Source organism: Musca autumnalis, unplaced genomic scaffold, assembly GCF_047663935.1.
Source record: "Musca autumnalis isolate F117 unplaced genomic scaffold, ASM4766393v1 scaffold_4, whole genome shotgun sequence".
In the NCBI taxonomy this organism is placed as follows: domain Eukaryota; kingdom Metazoa; phylum Arthropoda; class Insecta; order Diptera; family Muscidae; genus Musca; species Musca autumnalis.
The window spans coordinates 226132213-226153172 of NW_027411977.1; the positions used below are offsets into that span (position 1 = coordinate 226132213).

The 20960-nt window shown below is 34.1% G+C and overlaps 2 protein-coding genes, 1 long non-coding RNA gene and 2 other non-coding genes across 6 annotated transcripts; 1 reads left to right on the forward strand and 4 right to left on the reverse strand.

The window, feature by feature from the left end:
* The first annotated feature begins 946 nt into the window (after positions 1-946).
* Positions 947-6169, forward strand: Uggt (UDP-glucose-glycoprotein glucosyltransferase). The gene is made up of 3 exons (XM_073984253.1): positions 947-1080; positions 1143-1448; positions 1511-6169. The coding sequence occupies exons 2-3, from the start codon at positions 1205-1207 to the stop codon at positions 5932-5934; spliced, it is 4668 nt and encodes a 1555-aa protein (XP_073840354.1). The 5' UTR covers positions 947-1080; positions 1143-1204; the 3' UTR covers positions 5935-6169.
* Positions 5128-11833, reverse strand: TORIP (Torsin interacting protein). Of its 2 annotated transcripts, XM_073984259.1 has the most exons (5): positions 10957-11793; positions 10748-10887; positions 10499-10610; positions 6168-6314; positions 5128-6061 (listed from the first exon to the last, which is right to left on the reverse strand). In XM_073984259.1, the coding sequence occupies exons 1-4, from the start codon at positions 11675-11677 to the stop codon at positions 6193-6195; spliced, it is 1095 nt and encodes a 364-aa protein (XP_073840360.1). In that variant the 5' UTR covers positions 11678-11793; the 3' UTR covers positions 5128-6061; positions 6168-6192. The 2 variants fall into 2 exon arrangements, with proteins under 2 accessions (XP_073840360.1, XP_073840359.1); XM_073984258.1 differs by lacking the exon at positions 5128-6061 and having other exon boundaries at positions 6083-6314; positions 10957-11833.
* A 4851-nt stretch (positions 11834-16684) lies between these two features.
* On the reverse strand, positions 16685-18520 carry LOC141402255 (uncharacterized). Its single transcript, XR_012412574.1, has 7 exons — positions 18435-18520; positions 18088-18183; positions 17812-17875; positions 17553-17616; positions 17237-17297; positions 16978-17040; positions 16685-16781 (listed from the first exon to the last, which is right to left on the reverse strand). It is a non-coding gene; the product is annotated as an uncharacterized lncRNA (long non-coding RNA).
* On the reverse strand, positions 17118-17198 carry LOC141404434 (small nucleolar RNA Me28S-Cm3227). The gene has a single exon (XR_012413033.1). It is a non-coding gene; the product is annotated as a small nucleolar RNA Me28S-Cm3227 (small nucleolar RNA).
* On the reverse strand, positions 17369-17451 carry LOC141404433 (small nucleolar RNA Me28S-Cm3227). Its single transcript, XR_012413032.1, has one exon. It is a non-coding gene; the product is annotated as a small nucleolar RNA Me28S-Cm3227 (small nucleolar RNA).
* Positions 18521-20960: the final 2440 nt, after the last annotated feature.

Genomic DNA, 20960 nt, shown 5'->3' on the forward strand with positions numbered 1-20960 from the left:
GCATGGCAGAACTACCAGGTAGTGGTATCACACCAGCTGATCGAATATGAAAAGTCAAATATCTTTATAAAAAAAATTACTTTTGTTGTAATTTCCCCAACAACATAAAAAAAGTTTTGACATAACATATTCAAAATTTTACGATGCCACTACCTGGGTAATTGTGCCATGGTCCGTAGTCACACTTACACATTTTTCGGTAAAATAAAATGTATTTTTTTACATTTTGTATAAAATAAAAAAAGTTGTTTATTCTCCTTTATACTATGTTTACATTTACGAAATCCACTCGATTTCATCTGTCAATTCCTTTGTGTATACGTCAAATGAAAACTCATCTGAAATCGATTGGATTTCATTTGACGTTTGAGCAATGGAATTGAAAGTTGAAATCGAGTGGATTTCGTAAATGTAAACATAGTATTACATTTCTGTGAACTACTTTTGCATAATTTCAAGAAAATCATTGACATTTCCGTCATTTTCATATCCAAATTAATGGCGATGACAACTTAACGATAATATCGATAGCAATCGATATTTTAAAACATTAGCTTTGTTCCCGTAATTTTTAATAGTAAAACTCGTAAAAGAGAGAAAGAAAGAAAAATTGTTGTCACACAAAAGTTTTTTCAAAAAGTTCGGGAACGAAAAAATGGAAAAAACGTCCAAAAAGCTGGAACAAATGTCAAAGTCGGCGCATCAGCCAATCAGACGCCGGCAACCATATTACTATTTTTTACACGCTCAAATTTGTCGAGTAAAAAGTTTTTAAAGAGAGCGTCATTCAGCGCCATTTTTGTTTAAAGAGAAGTGAACATTTTACAACTTTTTGGTGTACGGGAACGCTTTTTCGAGTAAAATGTGTAAAAGTCGTAAAAATTGTAAAAACTTTTTAGTTCTGGAACACAGCTTTTAATTCATACCCTTCTCATTAATTTTGAAGAACAATTTTTGCCATTTGCCATACGCCGTAAAAAAGTCGCACCCATTTTTATGCGGTATATTTTTGCCGTGTTTTTTCTTGTGCCACATCAGTTTTTAAGAATTTTTTCGCGGAACATATCCAGGAGATAATTGGTGTGTATTAAGTAATTATTAGTTGAAGAACATTGCAAAAATATATTGTCCATATTTTACAGTTATCATTAAGTATGTACTAAGACGTGGAGCAAGGATCAACATAGAATATAAGTTAGCAAAAATGATGTGGAAGAATAATTGGGTTGTTAGCTGCTGCTGTTATTTGGTGGTGTTATTGCTAATTTCCCATGCAGAAACTACAACAAAAAGTAAAAGTTATCCCATTACAACATTGATTAATGCTAAGTGGGAACAGACTCCCTTGCACTTAGAAATTGCCGAATATTTGTCAGATGAAAATCCCAATCTGTATTGGGATTTTGTTAAGGATGCAGCCGATTTGGATACACCGTTAGCTAGCTATGGTGAGTAGACCCTTAAAAACATTTACAGAATTGAATTTTGTCAAAGATAATTTTTTTTGTAGATACGGAATCTCAAAGTTATAATGCTGTACTGAAACTGGTACGCAAGGGACTTACCGAAATTCAACTGCCATTAATGAAGCTAGTTGTTTCCATGCACAGCTTAACACCTCGCATTCAAACTCATTTTCAAATTGCCTCCGATGTTCTAAGCAAGAGTAAATGTCCAGAGGCCACAACATTTGTTCAAGTGGATAATGAACTACTGTGTAGTTTTGAGGAGTTGAGAAAAAAATTGAATTCCGCAAAGAATGGAGAAAATTCCCAGGAATCACCCATTGAGGTATATGCCTTTGATCATATTTATCCTGGTTCGGAAAATAATACCCGTACTGTGGTATTGTATGGCGACTTGGGTAGCTCAGCCTTTGCCCAATATCATTATTTGTTGTCGGCAAAAGCCCTTTCGGGAAATGTGCGCTATATTACACGGCACTATTTATCTCCGCGTCAACGAGAAGAACGTAAGCGGGTACGCCTTTCGGGATATGGTGTTGAACTGCATTTAAAATCCACTGAATATAAATCACAAGATGATGCCCCAAAACCTGCTGAGGGTAGTTCGCCAGATGAAGATGATTCCGGCAGCACGGGAGAAATGGAAGTCCAAGGTTTTGATTTTGCCGTACTGAAGCAACGTTTTCCAACCATGGCCCATTCCCTGGACAAGCTGAGACAAAGTTTGTTGCAGGGCAATGATGAGATAGCTCAACTTAAGGCCTGGGAGTTCCAAGATTTGGGTCTACAAGCAGCCCAGGCCATTGCTGAGATTGAGGGTGAAGAGGCCTTGAAGATATTACAGTTTACCGCCCACAATTTCCCCATGCAGGCCAGAGCCTTACTTAGCCACAAAGTTAGCCAACAGCTAAGGGATGAAGTCAAACATAACACCGAGATATTCAGCCGTAGCCTCAATATTGTACCACCCGATGGTGCCTTATTTATTAATGGCCTGTTCTTTGATGCCGATAGCATGGATTTGAATTCCTTGATTGAAACTTTGAGGACTGAGGTGAGAGTTTTGGAAAATCTACATAATAGTCAGGTCAAGGGGAAGTTGGCTTCCTCCCTGTTGGCTTTGGATTTTAGTGGTTCGGGTTCGAAGGAGTTTGCCATTGATATACGTGACACAGCCATATCATGGATAAATGACATTGAAAAGGATATGCAGTATAGGAGGTGGCCTTCAAGTGTAATGGATCTGCTTAGGCCCACTTTTCCGGGCATGTTGAGAAACATAAGGAAAAATGTTTTCAATTTGGTCTTGGTTGTGGATCCCTTGAAACCCTCCAGTCGAAGTCTTATAAAATTGGCGGAAAGTTTTGTTTTACATTTGGCTCCCGTGCGTCTGGGTTTGGTGTTTGATTCCCGCCAGGCGGCAGAAAAGGATCAGGAGGATTATTTGGCCATTACCTGTGCCTTTAACTATTTGGTCCAAAAGAAAGATGGCCGAGCTGCATTAAGTTTCCTCACCGATGTTTTTGCCAATGTTGATGCCAAACAGGTGGTGCGTCGCAAGCACATCAAGGCACAAATGAAAAAGACCTTTGAAAAGTTATCGGGATCGGCAATTGATGCCATACTAGACGAGGATTCCGATTATGATTATGGCCGGCAATTGGCCTTGGAATTTGTGGAACGTTTGGGCTTTAGTGATTCACCGCAGGCCCTACTGAATGGCGTACCCATGCCCAGCAATATTTTATCCTCGGATAGTGACTTTGAAGAGGCCATATTTTCGGAAATTATACAACAAACCACAACCCTACAAAAGGCGGTGTATCGTGGAGATCTCACCGATTCGGAGGAGATTTTGGATTATCTCATGAACCAGCCTCATGTTATGCCACGCTTGAATCAACGCATATTGGGCAATAATGAGAATGCCAAGTTCCTAGATCTCACCGGAACACCCCACAATGATTTGAATAATGTCAAGGCCTTGGCTTTGCTTTCCAATCGTGATATGACAGCCACCCTGCTTAAGAATCTGAAGTATTTCGAAGGCAAACACTCGTTTGAGACAATTGGTGAGGCCAAGCTGCATTTCTTGACTCTATGGCTTTTTGGCGATTTGGAAAAGGAAAATGGCAAGGAGTTACTGAAGAATGCTTTGCAATATGTGCGGGCTGGATCCAGTGTTCGTGTTGCCTTTATACCCAATGTTGAGGGTTCCCAGGTGGGACGTAAAGATAATCTAAATCGTTTGGTGTGGGCAGCCCAACAAACCCTACCCGCCAAGGAGGCCACAAATGTGGTATTGAAATGGCTAAAGCAACCTTCCGATAAATGGGAAATACCCCAGGCGGTGAGTGAATTTATTAGTTCCACAGAACTGCACATGAAAATCTTAAGGGTCTACAGCCAAAGGGTGTTGAATTTGAAGCCTTCGGAACGTTTGGTCATTGGTAACGGCAAAATAATAGGCCCTATTTTGGATGCGGAACTGTTTGGTATTGAAGACTTTGGACTCATTGATCGTTTCAACAGCATTCAATATGGTGATAAGTTACGGAAGTCATTGTCCGCCAACTCCCAGGAATTGGAGGAAGAATTCGACAGTGATACCCTCTTGAAGTTATATGCCTCGCTATTGCCCCGCCAATCAAAGACCCGCTTTAAAATACCTGAAGATGCCAAATATGCCCATTCCGTGGTGAATTTGAAACCCAATCGCCAAGATTTACCCAGTTTTGATATCAACGCCATTGTGGATCCAGCCTCTAGAAGTGCCCAAAAGTTGGCTCCCATTTTGATTCTTCTGCGCAACACCATCAACTGTAACATGAGGGTGTTCTTGACCCCTGTTACCCAACACAGTGATATGCCGGTGAAGAACTTCTATCGTTATGTGGTGGAACCGGAGGTACAATTTTTACCCTCAGGAGAAATGGCCGAAGGACCTTTTGCCAAATTTACCGGAGTGCCTGCCAATTCATTGTTGACACAAAATCTCCAGGTCCCTGAAAATTGGTTGGTGGAGGTTGTCCGATCCGTATATGATTTGGATAACATCAAGTTAAGTGACATTAATGGGCCGGTCCATAGTGAATTTGAGCTGGAATATCTGCTGCTAGAAGGTCATTGTTTTGACAGCACCACAGGAGCTCCTCCGCGAGGCTTGCAAGTTACCCTGGGTACACGAGAAAATCCCGTTCTCGTAGACACCATTGTTATGGCCAATTTGGGTTATTTCCAATTAAAAGCCAACCCCGGAGTGTGGACCCTTAAACTAAGAGAAGGTAAATCTGCTGATATTTACGACATAACCTATGCCGAAGGACCAAATACCGTACACAAAAATGAAAATACTCAAGTGGTGATAAGTTCCCTCAAGTCTCACGTCATCAAAATGCGTGTTACCAAAAAGCCGGGTATGTCACAAATGGATCTTCTGGAAGATGGTGATTCTCAGCAACAATCGGGTATTTGGAATTCCATTGCCAGTTCATTTGGTGGTGGCAGTTCATCAGGAGATGAAGACAGCGAAACCATAAACATTTTCTCCGTGGCGTCGGGTCATCTTTATGAACGTCTCCTAAGGATTATGATGGTCTCGGCCATGAAGCATACCAAGTCGCCGGTGAAATTTTGGTTTTTGAAAAACTACCTCTCACCACAATTCACTGATTTTCTACCTCACATGGCCAAGGAGTACAATTTCCAATATGAATTGGTCCAATATAAGTGGCCCAGATGGCTACATCAACAAACCGAAAAGCAGAGGACCATTTGGGGTTATAAAATCCTCTTCCTTGATGTCCTTTTCCCTCTGAATGTTCGGAAAATCATTTTCGTCGATGCTGATGCCATTGTAAGGGCAGATTTGCGAGAATTATATGACATGGATTTGGGCGGTGCCCCCTACGCCTACACACCCTTCTGTGATTCACGCAAGGAAATGGAAGGTTTTCGTTTTTGGAAGCAGGGCTATTGGAAATCCCATCTCATGGGTAGACGTTATCACATTTCGGCCTTGTATGTTGTGGATTTGAGGAGATTCCGTAAAATTGCCGCCGGTGATCGTTTGCGTGGCCAATATCAGGCCCTTAGCCAGGATCCAAACAGTTTAAGTAACTTGGATCAAGATTTACCAAATAACATGATTCATCAAGTGGCCATCAAATCATTGCCCGATGAGTGGCTTTGGTGTCAAACATGGTGTAGTGATAATTCCTTTAAAAATGCCAAGGTAATTGATCTCTGTAACAATCCAATGACCAAGGAGGCGAAACTGACAGCAGCCCAAAGAATTGTGCCCGAATGGAAGGATTATGATGCGGAAGTTAAGCAGCTAATGGCTCGAGTGGAAGATCATGAAAACGCGGAACATGATGACACGCAAACACCAGCAGCGGCACCAGTTGCAAGCGAAAAGGCACCAACAGCAACAGCAGCAGATGGAGCCAAACACAGTGAACTGTGATTTCTTTAATAAATTAAATTTAAATCATAATATCCCCTCCAATAACTGTTTCTTTTTTTAAGTTTTTCCCCACACCATTTTCCGTAATGACAAAATCCATGGATCCCATGGGTTTTAATAAACATTCCTAGAATAAAAACAAAAAACATTAAAAATAGAAACATTTTTATTTAATTTAAAAGTAAAAAAACATAGATTCGTTAATAAAAAAAAAAATGCGACATGTTACATACAATTTCTTTAATACTAAAAATATTATTAATCCTTTAAGGCAATCACTTGATCGGTAACACGAGTTATCAAGGGATCCAACTCGTTGCGCTGCAATGTTGAACCCCACAACTCAATTAGGGTATCTTCAATAATCATCTCCACGTGTCCTGAAAGGAAGGGGGGAATATGAAAGAGAACGTGAAAATAAAAAAAAAAAACAAAAAAAAAATTAATATATAGTTATTTACTTTTAATAGAAATGAAATCTTATGAAGCTCCCTTTCTTTCAGAAATTGTCTTTTGAAGAAGCCTTCCTTTTAGAAAGGATCTATAGAAGCACCCTTTTTTCTTCAGAAGTGGACTACAGAAGCACCCTGTCTGTATCTAAAAAAATTTTCAAGGCGTATATTTTTTAAGAATTTTTTCAAAGATTTTTTTCCAAAACGTGGATTTTTTACACAATTTTTTTTCCTAAACGTGGATTTTTTAAATAATTTTTTTTCCAAAACGTGGAATTTTTTAAATAATTTTTTTCCAAAACGTGGATTTTTTAAATAATTTTTTTCCAAAACGTGGATTTTTTAAATAATTTTTTTCCAAAACGTGGATTTTTTAAATATTTTTTTCCAAAACGTGGATTTTTTAAATAATATTTTTCCAAAACGTGGATTTTTTAAATATTTTTTTTCCAAAACGTGGATTTTTTAAATAATTTTTTTCCAAAACGTGGATTTTTTAAATAATTTTTTTCCAAAACGTGGATTTTTTAAATAATTTTTTTCCAAGACGTGGATTTTTTAAATAATTTTTTTCCAAAACGTGGATTTTTTAAATAATTTTTTTCCAAAACGTGGATTTTTTAAATAATTTTTTTCCAAAACGGGGATTTTTTAAATAATTTTTTTCCAAAACGTGGATTTTTTAAATAATTTTTTTCCAAAACGTGGATTTTTTAAATAATTTTTTTCCACAACGTGGATTTTTTACATAATTTTTTTTCAAAACGTGGATTTTTTAAATAATTTTTCTTCCAAAATGTGGATTTTTTAAATAATTTTTTTCCAAAACGTGGATTTTTTAAATAATTTTTTTCCAAAACATGGATTTTTAAATATTTTTTTTCCAAAACGTAGATTTTTTAAATAATTTTTTTCCAAAACGTAGATTTTTTAAATAATTTTTTTTCCAAAACGTGGATTTTTTTAATAATTTTTTTCCAAAACGTGGATTTTTTAAATATTTTTTTTCCAAAACGTGGATTTTTTAAATAATTTTTTTCCAAAACGTGGATTTTTTAAATAATTTTTTTCCAAAACGTGGATTTTTTAAATAATTTTTTCCAAAACGTGGATTTTTTAAATAATTTTTTTCCAAAACGCGGATTTTTTTAAATAATTTTTTTCCAAAACGTGGATTTTTTAAATAATTTTTTTCCAAAACGTGGATTTTTTAAATAATTTTTTTCCAAAACGTGGATTTTTTAAATAATTTTTTTCCAAAACGTGGATTTTTTAAATAATTTTTTTTCCAAAACGTGGATTTTTTAAATAATTTTTTCCAAAACGTGGATTTTTTACACAATTTTTTTTCCTAAACGTGGATTTTTTAAATAATTTTTTTTTCCAAAACGTGGAATTTTTTAAATAATTTTTTTCCAAAACGTGGATTTTTTAAATAATTTTTTTTCCAAAACGTGGATTTTTTAAATAATTTTTTCCAAAACGTGGATTTTTTACACAATTTTTTTTCCTAAACGTGGATTTTTTAAATAATTTTTTTTTCCAAAACGTGGAATTTTTTAAATAATTTTTTTCCAAAACGTGGATTTTTTAAATAATTTTTTTCCAAAACGTGGATTTTTTAAATAATTTTTTTCCAAAACGTGGATTTTTTAAATATTTTTTTCCAAAACGTGGATTTTTTAAATAATATTTTTCCAAAACGTGGATTTTTTAAATATTTTTTTTCCAAAACGTGGATTTTTTAAATAATTTTTTTCCAAAACGTGGATTTTTTAAATAATTTTTTTCCAAAACGTGGATTTTTTAAATAATTTTTTTCCAAAACGTGGATTTTTTAAATAATTTTTTTCCAAAACGTGGATTTTTTAAATAATTTTTTTCCAAAACGTGGATTTTTTAAATAATTTTTTTCCAAAACGGGGATTTTTTAAATAATTTTTTTCCAAAACGTGGATTTTTTAAATAATTTTTTTCCAAAACGTGGATTTTTTAAATAATTTTTTTCCACAACGTGGATTTTTTACATAATTTTTTTTCAAAACGTGGATTTTTTAAATAATTTTTCTTCCAAAATGTGGATTTTTTAAATAATTTTTTTCCAAAACGTGGATTTTTTAAATAATTTTTTTCCAAAACATGGATTTTTAAATATTTTTTTTCCAAAACGTAGATTTTTTAAATAATTTTTTTCCAAAACGTAGATTTTTTAAATAATTTTTTTTCCAAAACGTGGATTTTTTTAATAATTTTTTTCCAAAACGTGGATTTTTTAAATATTTTTTTTCCAAAACGTGGATTTTTTAAATAATTTTTTTCCAAAACGTGGATTTTTTAAATAATTTTTTTCCAAAACGTGGATTTTTTAAATAATTTTTTCCAAAACGTGGATTTTTTAAATAATTTTTTTCCAAAACGCGGATTTTTTTAAATAATTTTTTTCCAAAACGTGGATTTTTTAAATAATTTTTTTCCAAAACGTGGATTTTTTAAATAATTTTTTTCCAAAACGTGGATTTTTTAAAGAATTTTTTTCAAGGCGTGGATTTTTTTAAAGAATTTTTTTCAAGGCGTGGATTTTTTTAAAGAATTTTTTCAAGGCGTGGGTTTTTTTAAAGAATTTTTTCAAGGCGTGTGTTTTTTTAAAGAATTTTTTTCAAGGCGTGGATTTTTTTAAAGAATTTTTTTCAAGGCGTGGATTTTTTTAAAGAATTTTTTTCAAGGCGTGGATTTTTTTAAAGAATTTTTTTTCAAGGCGTGGATTTTTTTAAAGAATTTTTTTCAAGGCGTGGATTTTTTTAAAGAATTTTTTTCAAGGCGTGTAGTTTTTTAAAGAATTTTGTTTAAGGCATAGATTTTTTTAAAGAATTTTATTTCAAGGCGTGGATTTTTTTAAAGAATTTTTTTCAAGGCGTGGATTTTTTTAATGAATTTTTTTCAAGGCGTGGATTATTTTAAAGAATTTTTTTCAAGGCGTGGATTTTTTTAAAGAATTTTTTTCAAGGCGTGGATTTTTTTAAAGAATTTTTTTCAAGGCGTGGATTTTTTTAAAGAATTTTTTTCAAGGCGTGGATTTTTTTAAAGAATTTTTTTCAAGGCGTGGATTTTTTTAAAGAATTTTTTTCAAGGCGTGGATTTTTTTAAAGAATTTTTTTCAAGGCGTGGATTTTTTTAAAGAATTTTTTTCAAGGCGTGGATTTTTTTAAAGAATTTTTTTCAAGGCGTGGATTTTTTTAAAGAATTTTTTTCAAGGCGTGGATTTTTTTAAAGAATTTTTTTCAAGGCGTGGATATTTTTAAAGAATTTTTTTCAAGGCGTGGATTTTTTTAAAGAATTTTTTTCAAGGCGTGGATTTTTTTAAAGAATTTTTTTCAAGGCGTGGATTTTTTTAAAGAATTTTTTTCAAGGCGTGGATTTTTTTAAAGAATTTTTTTCAAGGCGTGGATTTTTTTAAAGAATTTTTTTCAAGGCGTGGATTTTTTTAAAGAATTTTTTTCAAGGCGTGGATTTTTTTAAAGAATTTTTTTCAAGGCGTGGATTTTTTTAAAGAATTTTTTTCAAGGCGTGGATTTTTTTAAAGAATTTTTTTCAAGGCGTGGATTTTTTTAAAGAATTTTTTTCAAGGCGTGGATTTTTTTAAAGACTTCAATAGACCTTTTCTATAGATAGTGGGCTTCAATAGACCCTTTCTGAAAAAAGGTTGCTTCTATAGACCATTTAAGAAAGTAAAGTTGGTTCTATAGACCTTTTCTAAAATACAGGATGCATCTATAGACCCTTTCTAAATGAAACGGTGCTTCTACAGGCCCTTTCTAAAAGAAATGGGGCTTCATTAGAACCTTTATGAAAGACTGCGGACTCCAATAGATCCTTTGTGAAAGAAAGCGGCTTCTATAGAGCCTTTCTGAAAGAAAGCGGGTTTCTACAAACCCTTTCTGAAAGAAAGCGGGCTTCTACAAACACTTTCTAAAAAAGCGGCATTCTATAGACCCTTTCTGAAAGAAAGCGGCCTTCTATAGACCCGTTCTAAAGAAAGCGGGCTTTCTAAAAGAAAGGGTGCTTGTTTTGACCTTTCTCAAAGAAAGGCTCCTTCTATAGCCCTTAATACTCACCCGTTTCTTTATTTTCCGGTATAATCAAAGTTAAAAATATGACAACATCTTTCGCAATAGGGCTGTGGGTATCACATATAGTATGGAAGGCTCTGGCGGCTTCGGGTGGTATCTGCAAAAAATTCCAACGAGGAGAAATTAATTAAAAAATTAATACTAAGAATGATCTTCGCCTAAAAAGGCAAAATTATCAAATAGACAAACAAATTTAAATTTAATAATTTTCGGAAATTATTACTCATCTTTTACCTCATTGAGATTAGCAATCAATATAACATTGCCATTTTGTATTTTCTTCTTAAACTTTTCAATGGCACGACCATAATCTTCTTTTGTTTCGGCCGAGGTAAAGTCTTCATGGACCATTTCAATGGGTTGTTTTTTGTCATCTAAAATTTGAACAAAATAAGAAGTTATTATTACGAATGGTTCTTCTTCAGAAAATACTCATTTCCCACCAAAGCATTTGGATGTATGCACAGCAATATCCTTTACCAATTTATCAATCCGTGGACCACCATGATGAGCCAACAAATAGACAGCTGGCAGTTCTGTACGTTTATTTAATATCGATTCAATCCCAACACTTAAGATACGCCATGTCTTATTGTTTTGTTCCGGATAGGATTCCTGCAACTTATCATAGGAACAATATCTGATGACCTTTGTATTGCCATAGTCAACCAAACAAGCCGCAGCAGTTGCCAGTACCACAACAACTATGGCAATAAAAAATGTCAATAGCAGATAACTATTGGTTTTGGAATCGCTTTTTAAAGATTCCCGACCCAAACTGCTTGGAATACTACTACTGCTGATAGATTCATTTATGAAACTTGTGGTTGTTGTTGCTGGTGTTTTTGAACGATGGTTGGGTCGTTTGGGCGGTCTGGGTGGTGTTCTCGGGCAACTACGTGACATTTCAAATCTATCACGGCTATATGAACGACTTCTTTCGCCATGCTCATCATATTCTTCGGACTCAATGGAATCGCTATATAATTCATATTCTACTTCTTCGCCTTCATAGTCGTCTTCCTCTTCATATTCTAATTGTGATTCTTCCAAGTGTGTTGCGCCGCCGCCAGTTTCAATTGTTGTTGTTTCACTAGTCTTATTATTCCCTCCTTTATGAATTGGTTGTCGCGGTAGAGGTTTAATATTAGGAACGGTGGACATTGTAAGACAAAAAAAATACGAAAAATATCAAAAAAGTTTATTAATTTAATAGATAAACACAAATGCAAGACGGATTGTTAGCGTAAATGTTGGGAAATACAAATTTATAAATAACCGATTCAATTGAACGTTTCACTAAAAGGCAACAAGTGAACTAGGTCAATACATTTCAATTAAGTGACATGGCCACGTAACAAACTGAGAGCATAAGGGGAGAGAAGAAAGGAAACGGCATAGCACCACTTTAAATTTGAGGCACTTTACTTCACGGGTGAGTAAACACCATCAGCTTTGAATGACATTGAACATAAGGTGTGTTCGTTTACTCAACAATTTGTACAAATTTGTACAAGTTGTGTAAGGTCTTTTGCATTGTAATGTAGAGTAAAGTGGGGTACACACGATCAGTTTTGACTGTCAGTTTAGCTCAAATAATCGGTTGCATGCCAGTGTGAACGTTCATTTTAATCAGTCATCATGCAACCACAAAATATTTTGTGGTTGCTGGACAGTTTAACAGTAATCGATATTTCCGAAAAATCGACAGTCAAAACTGATCGTGTGTACCCCGCTTAAAGGTACAAATTTTGAGTAAACGAACACACATATAGTTTTAGGATTATTTTTTGGCGAATAAAAATCTAAAACTAAAAATTTAGAAATAGAATATTTAACGTATTATTAAGGGACATGTTAGAACTATACAAGGTAAAGTAAATACCGCAACAAAATATAATTCAACAACAACCACATAGAAATTTGCTTTTGTTTGTAACGTTAGCGTCGCCGGCATATGTAAGCAAAACCAGGAAGTGTCTGGAAATTCTTTCAAATAGGAAAAACTGTTTCATTCTTTTGTTTTCGAAATAAAAAAGCACATGTTTATTAGGACTTTATTTTCCAAATTTAACAAAATGCCACACATATTAACAATTGTTGTACCGACTCTATAAGTGCGGTGTTTTAGTGTCGTCGTTCGGACTTGGAGGAGGTTATATGTAATTGATATGAAGAAGTCTTTATGGGAAATAGGTTTTTCGGAATTGTTGGGTATGATCTGGGACACACTTCACCTCTCACTTCACGTCACAAGCATTTTTTTCAACCCATTTACCTCTATTTTTTGCGAATTTCTTGGGGTTAATATTCATTAGGATATCTAAAAAGAAGAGTACTACGTAGTCCGTCCATAATATACTCGAAAAATAAGCGTTAATGGGGTAAACCAAATGCTTGAGAGGTGAAGTGAGAGGTGAAGTGTGTCTCAGAACATACCCGGATATCTTTTTTTTTAAATGTGTATTAAAATAGAAAAAGATATACCCTCAGCCTGTGTATATTGAAACTATTTTTTTTTCCAAAAGACGTATGTATTTAGAGGGTTTTAAAAATGTTAAACGTATGAACCGACAAAAATGTTGATAAGATTAAAGGGCAGAAGTTTTGCGGGGGAATTACTTAAAGAAATTTATCGACATTGACCATTAAAGTGAACTTATCCGATATTTTGTTTGGGAGGTACTGGATGAAGTGGACAAATATAGTCCATATTTGAACCTGATTTATATCTAGTAGATATATTAGGATGTGTAAAGTATGGACCAATTCAGCCACTCCCTTCAAGAGTTACCGTACGAACAATTTTTCCGAACATTTTTGAACTTTTGTGGGGGAGGTACCTGAAGGAGTGGACCGATATGGCTTATCTTCAAAAATAAACTATGTTTGGACAAAATATTATGAAGGCCAAATTTTGGACCCAATCAGCAGATCCGTTGGAGTTATCTTGCGCTCCAACCACCTCACACGGTGTCATTGGGCTCTTGTGAAACTTTCAGGCTATTTTCTCAGGAAGTTTGGACTTGCCCCTGATGAAACTTGTACCGTCGTATGGGGGGGGCAGTGAATACAAGTTGCTAAAACAAAAATCAAAGCGATTCGAGAGCAGCGCCTAAACTAAACTTATCCGAAATTTTCTGTGGGAGGTACCCGAAGGAGTAGAGCTATTGAGTCCATATTGGAACCTCATCTAAGTCTGGTACATATTTCACGATGTGCAAAGTATGAACCAAATCGGTTACCCCCTTAAAGAGTTATCGTGCGTACAAATTTTCCGAACATTTTCGAACTTTTGTGGGGGAGGTACCGGAAGGAGTGGACCGATATAGCCCATCTTCGAACTTAAACTAAGTTTGGGCAAAATATTACGAAAGCCAAAATTTGAACCGATTCCGTTCGAGAGTTATCGTGCGCTCCAGCCAGCAGGACAGACAGACGGACGGACACATGAAACACATTTCGTCCAAATATACTTGGGGTCTAAAACCATTATTTCGATGAGGCACATTTTCGTCGTATCAAAGTGTATATACCCTCCTTAGCCTAAAGGCTGAGGGTATAGAAAAAAAATAAAATGTCGTAAAGAATTTGACACTAACATTACAGCCCAGTCAGCTGGGTATTGCCGTTACTTTATATTCTTCTTCCATGGATAGTCTAATTTGCTATAGCTGTGTTCCTTTACCTACCTGGGGTTACCATTGTTGCCATTTGTTACCATTTTTAACCTGCAAAGCGTTCCTTAACCCCGAAAAGTGGCAAAACTGGAAGCAATTTTAAGAGAGTGAGAGTGGAGAGAGAGCGAAAATGGCTTTCTGTTCTACCACAGGATACCAGCAAAATTTCTGCAGGCAAAAAATGGCAGAACTGATTTTTCGACTTTTGTTTGACGATTATTTCACAATGAAAAAGAAAATGGACGAAAAACAGAAGAAAAAGTCGAACGCTGACAAAACTAAATTAAAAACTATGAAATAAAAGACGAACATTGATTTTTTTATGTTTCTTTTTGACATTGCTGCCAGATCTACCATTTTTCCGTTCCTTTACGTTTCTGGTAAAAATGTTCATGAGAGAGCAATTTTGAAAATTTTCTCTTTTACCACCCTTATCATTAAAAATGTAAAGGAACAAAGCTTATATGTTCCAAATAAAACAGGGGCTCATGGTTTAATAAGAAAGGTTAGCCAAAGCTTTATGTCAATTAACATTTTTTCATTCGAGTATGCCTAAAACTTCAAAACAATATAAACAAACCGTGTATGTGTGTGTGTGTTGTTTGAATAATATGCCAAACAATTTTAAAAACAATCGAGTTCAATGATTTTTAAAATTGTTTTTAGACCATTTGTATGGAAGAAATTGGTGAGATTTGCATTGAAACAATCAGTTTATCATATTCACAATTCGATTATGTGGAGAAAACTAAACTCTTCATTCATTTTTCGCGTTTTTTATAAAATGCTCAAAAAATGCATTGTAAACAAACCCACTTGTTGCTTTTATTTTGAAGTTTTAAGAATTCAAGAAGAACAAGGGTTCTATAGATTTTTTTCATTTAAATCTACCTCTTTACTTATACCATGCAGGGGCTCAATTCTGTTTCTATGAAAATGTGAAATGAAAAATTTTATAAAGAAGAAAACTGTCAAATGAAAAAAAAAATTATAAAGGAAAAATTTTTCATTTCAAATTTTCATAGAACAAGAATCCAGCCCCAGATCATCTATTTTTTTATGAAGACCTATTAATTGGGTCATCGTATTATAGTGATATGGCTACATGTCAAATTGAGAGCATTATAGTAAGTTTACATTTACGAATTCCGCTCGATTTCAACTGTCAATTCCATTGCTTAAATGTCAAATGAAATCCAATGGATTTCAGATGAGCTTTCATTTGACGTATACGCAAAGGCATTGCCAGTTGAAATCGAGTGGATTTCGTAAATGTAAACCAAGCATTTGGTTAGTTTCCTAATGCTTGGTTTACATTTAAGAAATCCACTTGATTTCAACTGTCAATTCCATTGGTTAAACGTCTAATGAAATCCAATGGATTTCAGATGAGATTTCATTTGACGTTTGAGCAATGGAATTGACAGTTGAAATCGAGTGAATTTCGTAAATGCAAACCTAGCATAACAGTCCATTTGGCTTAAATGTCGTTAAGGGGCACCTCTCGGATCGGACTGAAATTTTTACAGTAGATAGCCCTTGGCATCCTGAATACAACGATATATAGTTTTCCGGGGGGACGTCCACCCTTTCCGAGATATGGGTCCTGACAACGAGGGCAATATGGGCATCGTTTTAAAGCTTATGGAGAGTACTTTTATGCACGCGACCTATTTTTACACATGTTTATAGGAGAATGTATTAAATTCCTTGTCAAAGCCGGCTACTTAGGAAACTTTAAATTTACAAGAAAGTTTTGTTTGCGTAGCCCACTTTTGTCATTGTCCATAGGAGAAAGTCTTAAATCCCCGGCCGAAGGCCGGCTACTTAAGAACACTTTCAATTTAAAAGAGAGTTTTGATCGCGTAGCCCACTTTTGTCCCTGTCCATAGGAGAAAGGTTTAAATCCCCGGCCGTAGGCCGGCTACTTAATAACACTTTCAATTTAAAATAGTTTTGATCGTGTAGCCCAATAATAATTTAATAAATTATTATTAGAAAATCTAATTACCATTATTAATTATTGGGGGCATTGGAAAGTACTCTTCGTGAGCTTTAAAACGAGTCCCATAATGCATAGGTTTTAAAAATAATGGTGATAAAAGTAAAAAAGTCAAAACCCATATCTCGGGAAGTACGGACTTCCCCACGGAAAGCTATATATCGTTGTGTTCAGTGTGCCAAAGGCTATCTACTGTAAAAATTTCAGCCCGATCCCAGAGGTGCCCATAAACAACATAAAGGTGTTACAAGTACAAAATTTCCGAACTGTCAACACCTACATCTCGGGAAGTATGGACTTACCCCCGTAAAATTATATATCTATGGAATCAGAGTCCCAAGGGCTACCTATGGTAAAAATTTCGGACCGATCCAAAAGGCCCCCCTAAATACGACACTTGTTCCGTCCATTTTTTTAATGGTTCAAATGAAGAAATTTATTAATCAGTAATTCCCTCCCTTAATATAGTCAAAACACAAATTTTAATTCTTTTTTACTGTTTTATTGAATTTTATATTTAGTTAATATTTTATTAACATAAACATTAAGATACTCCTAGACAATTTGAAGGCGTCTGGCTCGGCATCTGCAAAGAAAACAAACAAATACTTTTTTAGTAAATTGGAACCAAGTAAAACTAAATTTATTTGAAATTATGGATTTTTCAGTTAGAAAGTTGGTTTCATGGTTTTTGTTCAAATGAACTATACTAATAAATAAAACATCATGTAAAGGAGGGCACATATTTGTTACATTTGATAGAAAAAAGTAGCGAAACTAACCTTGAATGTCAGGATGCTCTACGTATATCAGAAGTCCTTACATCATTATTCAGCCAGTGGGAACTATAAAATAAAGAAAAGTATTTTTTAGTTTTCATTTTATATTTCTTATAAAATTATAAAGAAAAAATTTTGAAAGAACTATGTCAGAATCCTTTTGGTTTAATTTGAATGTGTGATCGTCATGGATTTTCATTCAGATTAAAGATATCATCACGAGTCTAACACGAAGCACCCAAAGATAGGTTTGTATAATTACCTTTTTGATACAGGTGCTTCTGCTGGCTGTACATCACACAAATTTAACATTTTGTATAGCCCTAAAAATAGAAATCAAATTTACATTAGTTAATCATACTTTTTAAAAGAAATACAATAAAATTGTTGTATGGTTTTTTCAGAATCCTTTTGGTTTAATTTGAATGTGTAATCAGCATGGATTTGATTCAGATTAAGATTATCATCCCATACAACCTTTGTTAAACAATAAAGCCAATCCCAATTCAAGAGAATGGTTGGTTACTGGGAGAATGCTTTACTGTTCTTTGATTTGTTTGAACATTTTCAATACATACCTTTTCAAGGACCAGTAGACGTTGATTGAGTCATATCCCTATGAAGGATCATATCAAAATATACCTAAAATACAAAAAGAGAAAACCTAATTTAGACAATGCTCAGGAGAAGTAACTTAGAATCATCTGAATACAGCAATTCAGTTAGAAAAATTGACAGCATGGTTTTTAAAAAGGGTTCGACTCAGTAGAGGGACCCTGAGATGGGTAAAATCATCACTATAAAAACAATACTAACAAATTTTTCCAAAATACCAACCTTGTAATAGAATTTCCGAATTTCCTCCCTTTGGAAGTTTCCATTTTCAGGAGATATCAGTTTTCTGTAATGGAAAACAAAAAAAAATCTGCATTAGATATGTTTCAAATCTGGTTATAAATTATTACAATAATTATTATAATAATTGTATCAGTAAAAAATGTAACAGCATGGTTTTTAAAAATGGGTTCGACTCAGTAGAGGGACCCTGAGATGGGATAATATCATCAGTTAATTGCTGTTGACACAATGGGTGTGAGTTTTCAAAATACTAACCATTTTTTGACATTCATTTCCATCTTCAATAGTTCACGTAGTATTCATGGCACACATATGCTGCAATTGACATCATTTTCAATTATATTTAGTTGCCTGTAAATACAAGTGAAATAAAACATTGATAAATTATCTTCCATTTTTTCTATTTCAAAACACACGTGGTTCTGCAAGTTTATAAAATTCAGTTGGCCGTTCTTATCTATCGTCAAATTTGTATTATAAAGCACACTTCAATACACAAAATTAATTATAATGCAGTTCATTATGCTTTATATTATTCGGACATGGAACAATCATCAATATAAATTTATAGTTTTTTTTATTAATTCTTAATATTTTCTTACATTTTTAACAGTTTTTTTCTTTATTTCTTTGTAATTACTTCCACGATGTACACTCTTTGACAGACGAATGTAAAAGAACTTCTTCGGTGACGTAAACGGAAGTATTACGAGTTGATGTGAAGTTGGTTGCAGTTTGTGTGTGTAAACTACAAGAATTTGACGCCAGAGAGCGCCATTTTCTTATTTGGTAAACCTTAATGTATGACGTGTGGCAATTTCTGTAGAAAATTGTTGTAAAACGTTGCAAAAAAGTAAAAAATGTTGCATAAACGATGCCAAACACACAATAGCTTCGTTCCGTACTTTTTAATAGTAAAACTCATAAAAGAGAGAACTGTAAAAAATTATTCTCACATAAACGAACGAAAAATACGTCAAAAAACTGGAACAAATGTCAAAGTCGGCGTATCAGCAAATCAGACTCCGGCAACCATGTTAATATTTTTTTACTCGCCCAAATTTGTCGTGAAAAAAGTTTTTAAAGAGAGTGTCATTCAGCGCCATTTTTGTTTGAAGAGAAGTGAACATTTTACAACTTTTTTTGTGTACGGGAACGCTTTTTCGGGTAATGATATAGTTGATGCCCTTGATGCTGATGTATGTTCGCCATTTATATATGCCGATGATATTCACCTATTTTTTCGTGGTTCAAATTCTTTTGGTTTATTGCCAGTTGTCAATGCAGTATTGACTAATGTTAGTTGTTGGATGCAACGCAATAACTTTATTGTCAATGTTAGTAAGACTAAATTGTTACTGTTTGGCTCTATACGTCAGAGTAGTCATTCCTTTCACATAGTTATGGATGGAAATATTGTTGAGGTAGTTGACAAGATTAAGTGTCTAGGCGTATATATCGATTACAGGCTTGATTTCAGATCACACATTGACACGTTATTTCCCAAGGTAATTTCCATTTTGCGTAAATTGATTTGTACTACTTATTACCTTCCTTTCTTTGTAAGACGGCAGCTTGCATATTCGTTGTTAATGTCAACTATCACCTATGGTATAGAAGTATTCTCTGGCACTATTCAGTCGTGCCTCGACAGAATTCTTATATTAATTAATATGATAGTTCGATATGTATACCGTTTAAATTATAGAGATCATATCTCCAGTTATACTTTGCAGTTTTTGGGACTTCCGTTTCAGTCGTACATAAATGTTCTGGTTATGTCATGCTTTTATAAAATTATTAAAAACGGTACACCGGAATTACTCTGTTCAAAGTTGATTTTCTCGCGATTCTTACGCAATCCACAAATCTTACTCCCTCGCTTTTGGTCCGGTATCTATGATTGATCATTCCTTGTTAGAGTAGCAAGGCTTTGGAATCACCTGCCTCTTAAGTTGCGAAGTTTTGCATATTCACCCAATACATTTAAACGTAACGTAGCCCGGTGCCTGTAGTACGTGCATTATTATTAACATGGGATTTTAATTCATTACCTTTCATTCTTTTTGGCTGGGGAGCCGTTTTTCTAGTTTCCTTTTCTTTTAATTTTTGTCATTTTTGCAAACTATATTTTTTTATTTTTGTATAATGTTATCTTATGCTAAGTTTACATTTACGAAATCCACTCGATTTCAACTGTCAATTCCATTGCTCAAACGTCAAATGAAATCTCATCTGAAATCCATTGGATTTCATTTGACGTTTAACCTATGGAGTTGACAGTTGAAATCGAGTGGATTTCGTAAATGTAAACCAAGCATTAGTCATCAATTAATCAGCAAGATATTTTGTATTTATTTGTACTGCGCACTTTGGTCTTAAAGACTTTTTCATTACTATGTATGAATAATAAATAAAATAAAATAAATAAAAAATGTTCATAAGAGAGCAATTTTCACACTTTTCTCTTTTACCACCCTTAGCATTAAAAAAGTAAAGGAACAAAGCTATTTTCATAGTTTTTGTCATGGTACAAATATACAGGTAGCCGAATCGGCAATTGTTGGCAACATTATAGCCCTGTTCCTTTACGTGCAAGAATCTTCAAGTTTTACAACTTTTTACTCGAAAAGCGTTCCTTTACTTCAGACACCATACAATTCATATGGAAGTAGATTACAACTTTTGCTACTTTTGCCAGTTTTACCATTTTCAAAAGTAAAGGAACAGACCAAAGATGTCAAAATTTGACATCAATTCAATGCAATTGACACATTATCGCTCTGTTCCAGAACTAAAAAGTTTTTACAATTTTTACCACTTTTACACATTTTGCGTTCCCGTACACAAAATTTATATGAAAATCGTTTACGACTTTTACAACTTTTACGACTTTTACCACTTTAAAAAGTACGGGAACAGGCCATATGTTACCATCAGCTGGCATGATAATGCTACCTGTATTATTGTACCATGGTTTTTGTTTACTGATTTTACCCTGCGTTTACAAATGACAGGACAGTTGAGTTCATGTATTGATTGTCAAAATCACACAACTTGCCTGTGTGACGTAGGCGTCCAGACAACTGCGAAAACAGTTGTAAAATTATGAATGAAAATCACCGATT

Bases quoted from the DNA above. Each gene is read 5' to 3' on its own strand.
- Uggt (XM_073984253.1), top strand. From the start codon at position 1,205: ATGATGTGGAAGAATAATTGGGTTGTTAGCTGCTGCTGTTATTTGGTG. The intron at 1,449-1,510 runs GTGAGTAGACCC...TTTTTTTTGTAG, and splicing joins TACACCGTTAGCTAGCTATG to ATACGGAATCTCAAAGTTAT.
- TORIP (XM_073984259.1), bottom strand. From the start codon at position 11,677: ATGTCCACCGTTCCTAATATTAAACCTCTACCGCGACAACCAATTCAT. The intron at 10,888-10,956 runs GTGGGAAATGAG...TTCAAATTTTAG, and splicing joins GCATACATCCAAATGCTTTG to ATGACAAAAAACAACCCATT. The intron at 6,315-10,498 runs GTGAGTATTAAG...CCTTCCTTTCAG, and splicing joins ACCGGAAAATAAAGAAACGG to GACACGTGGAGATGATTATT.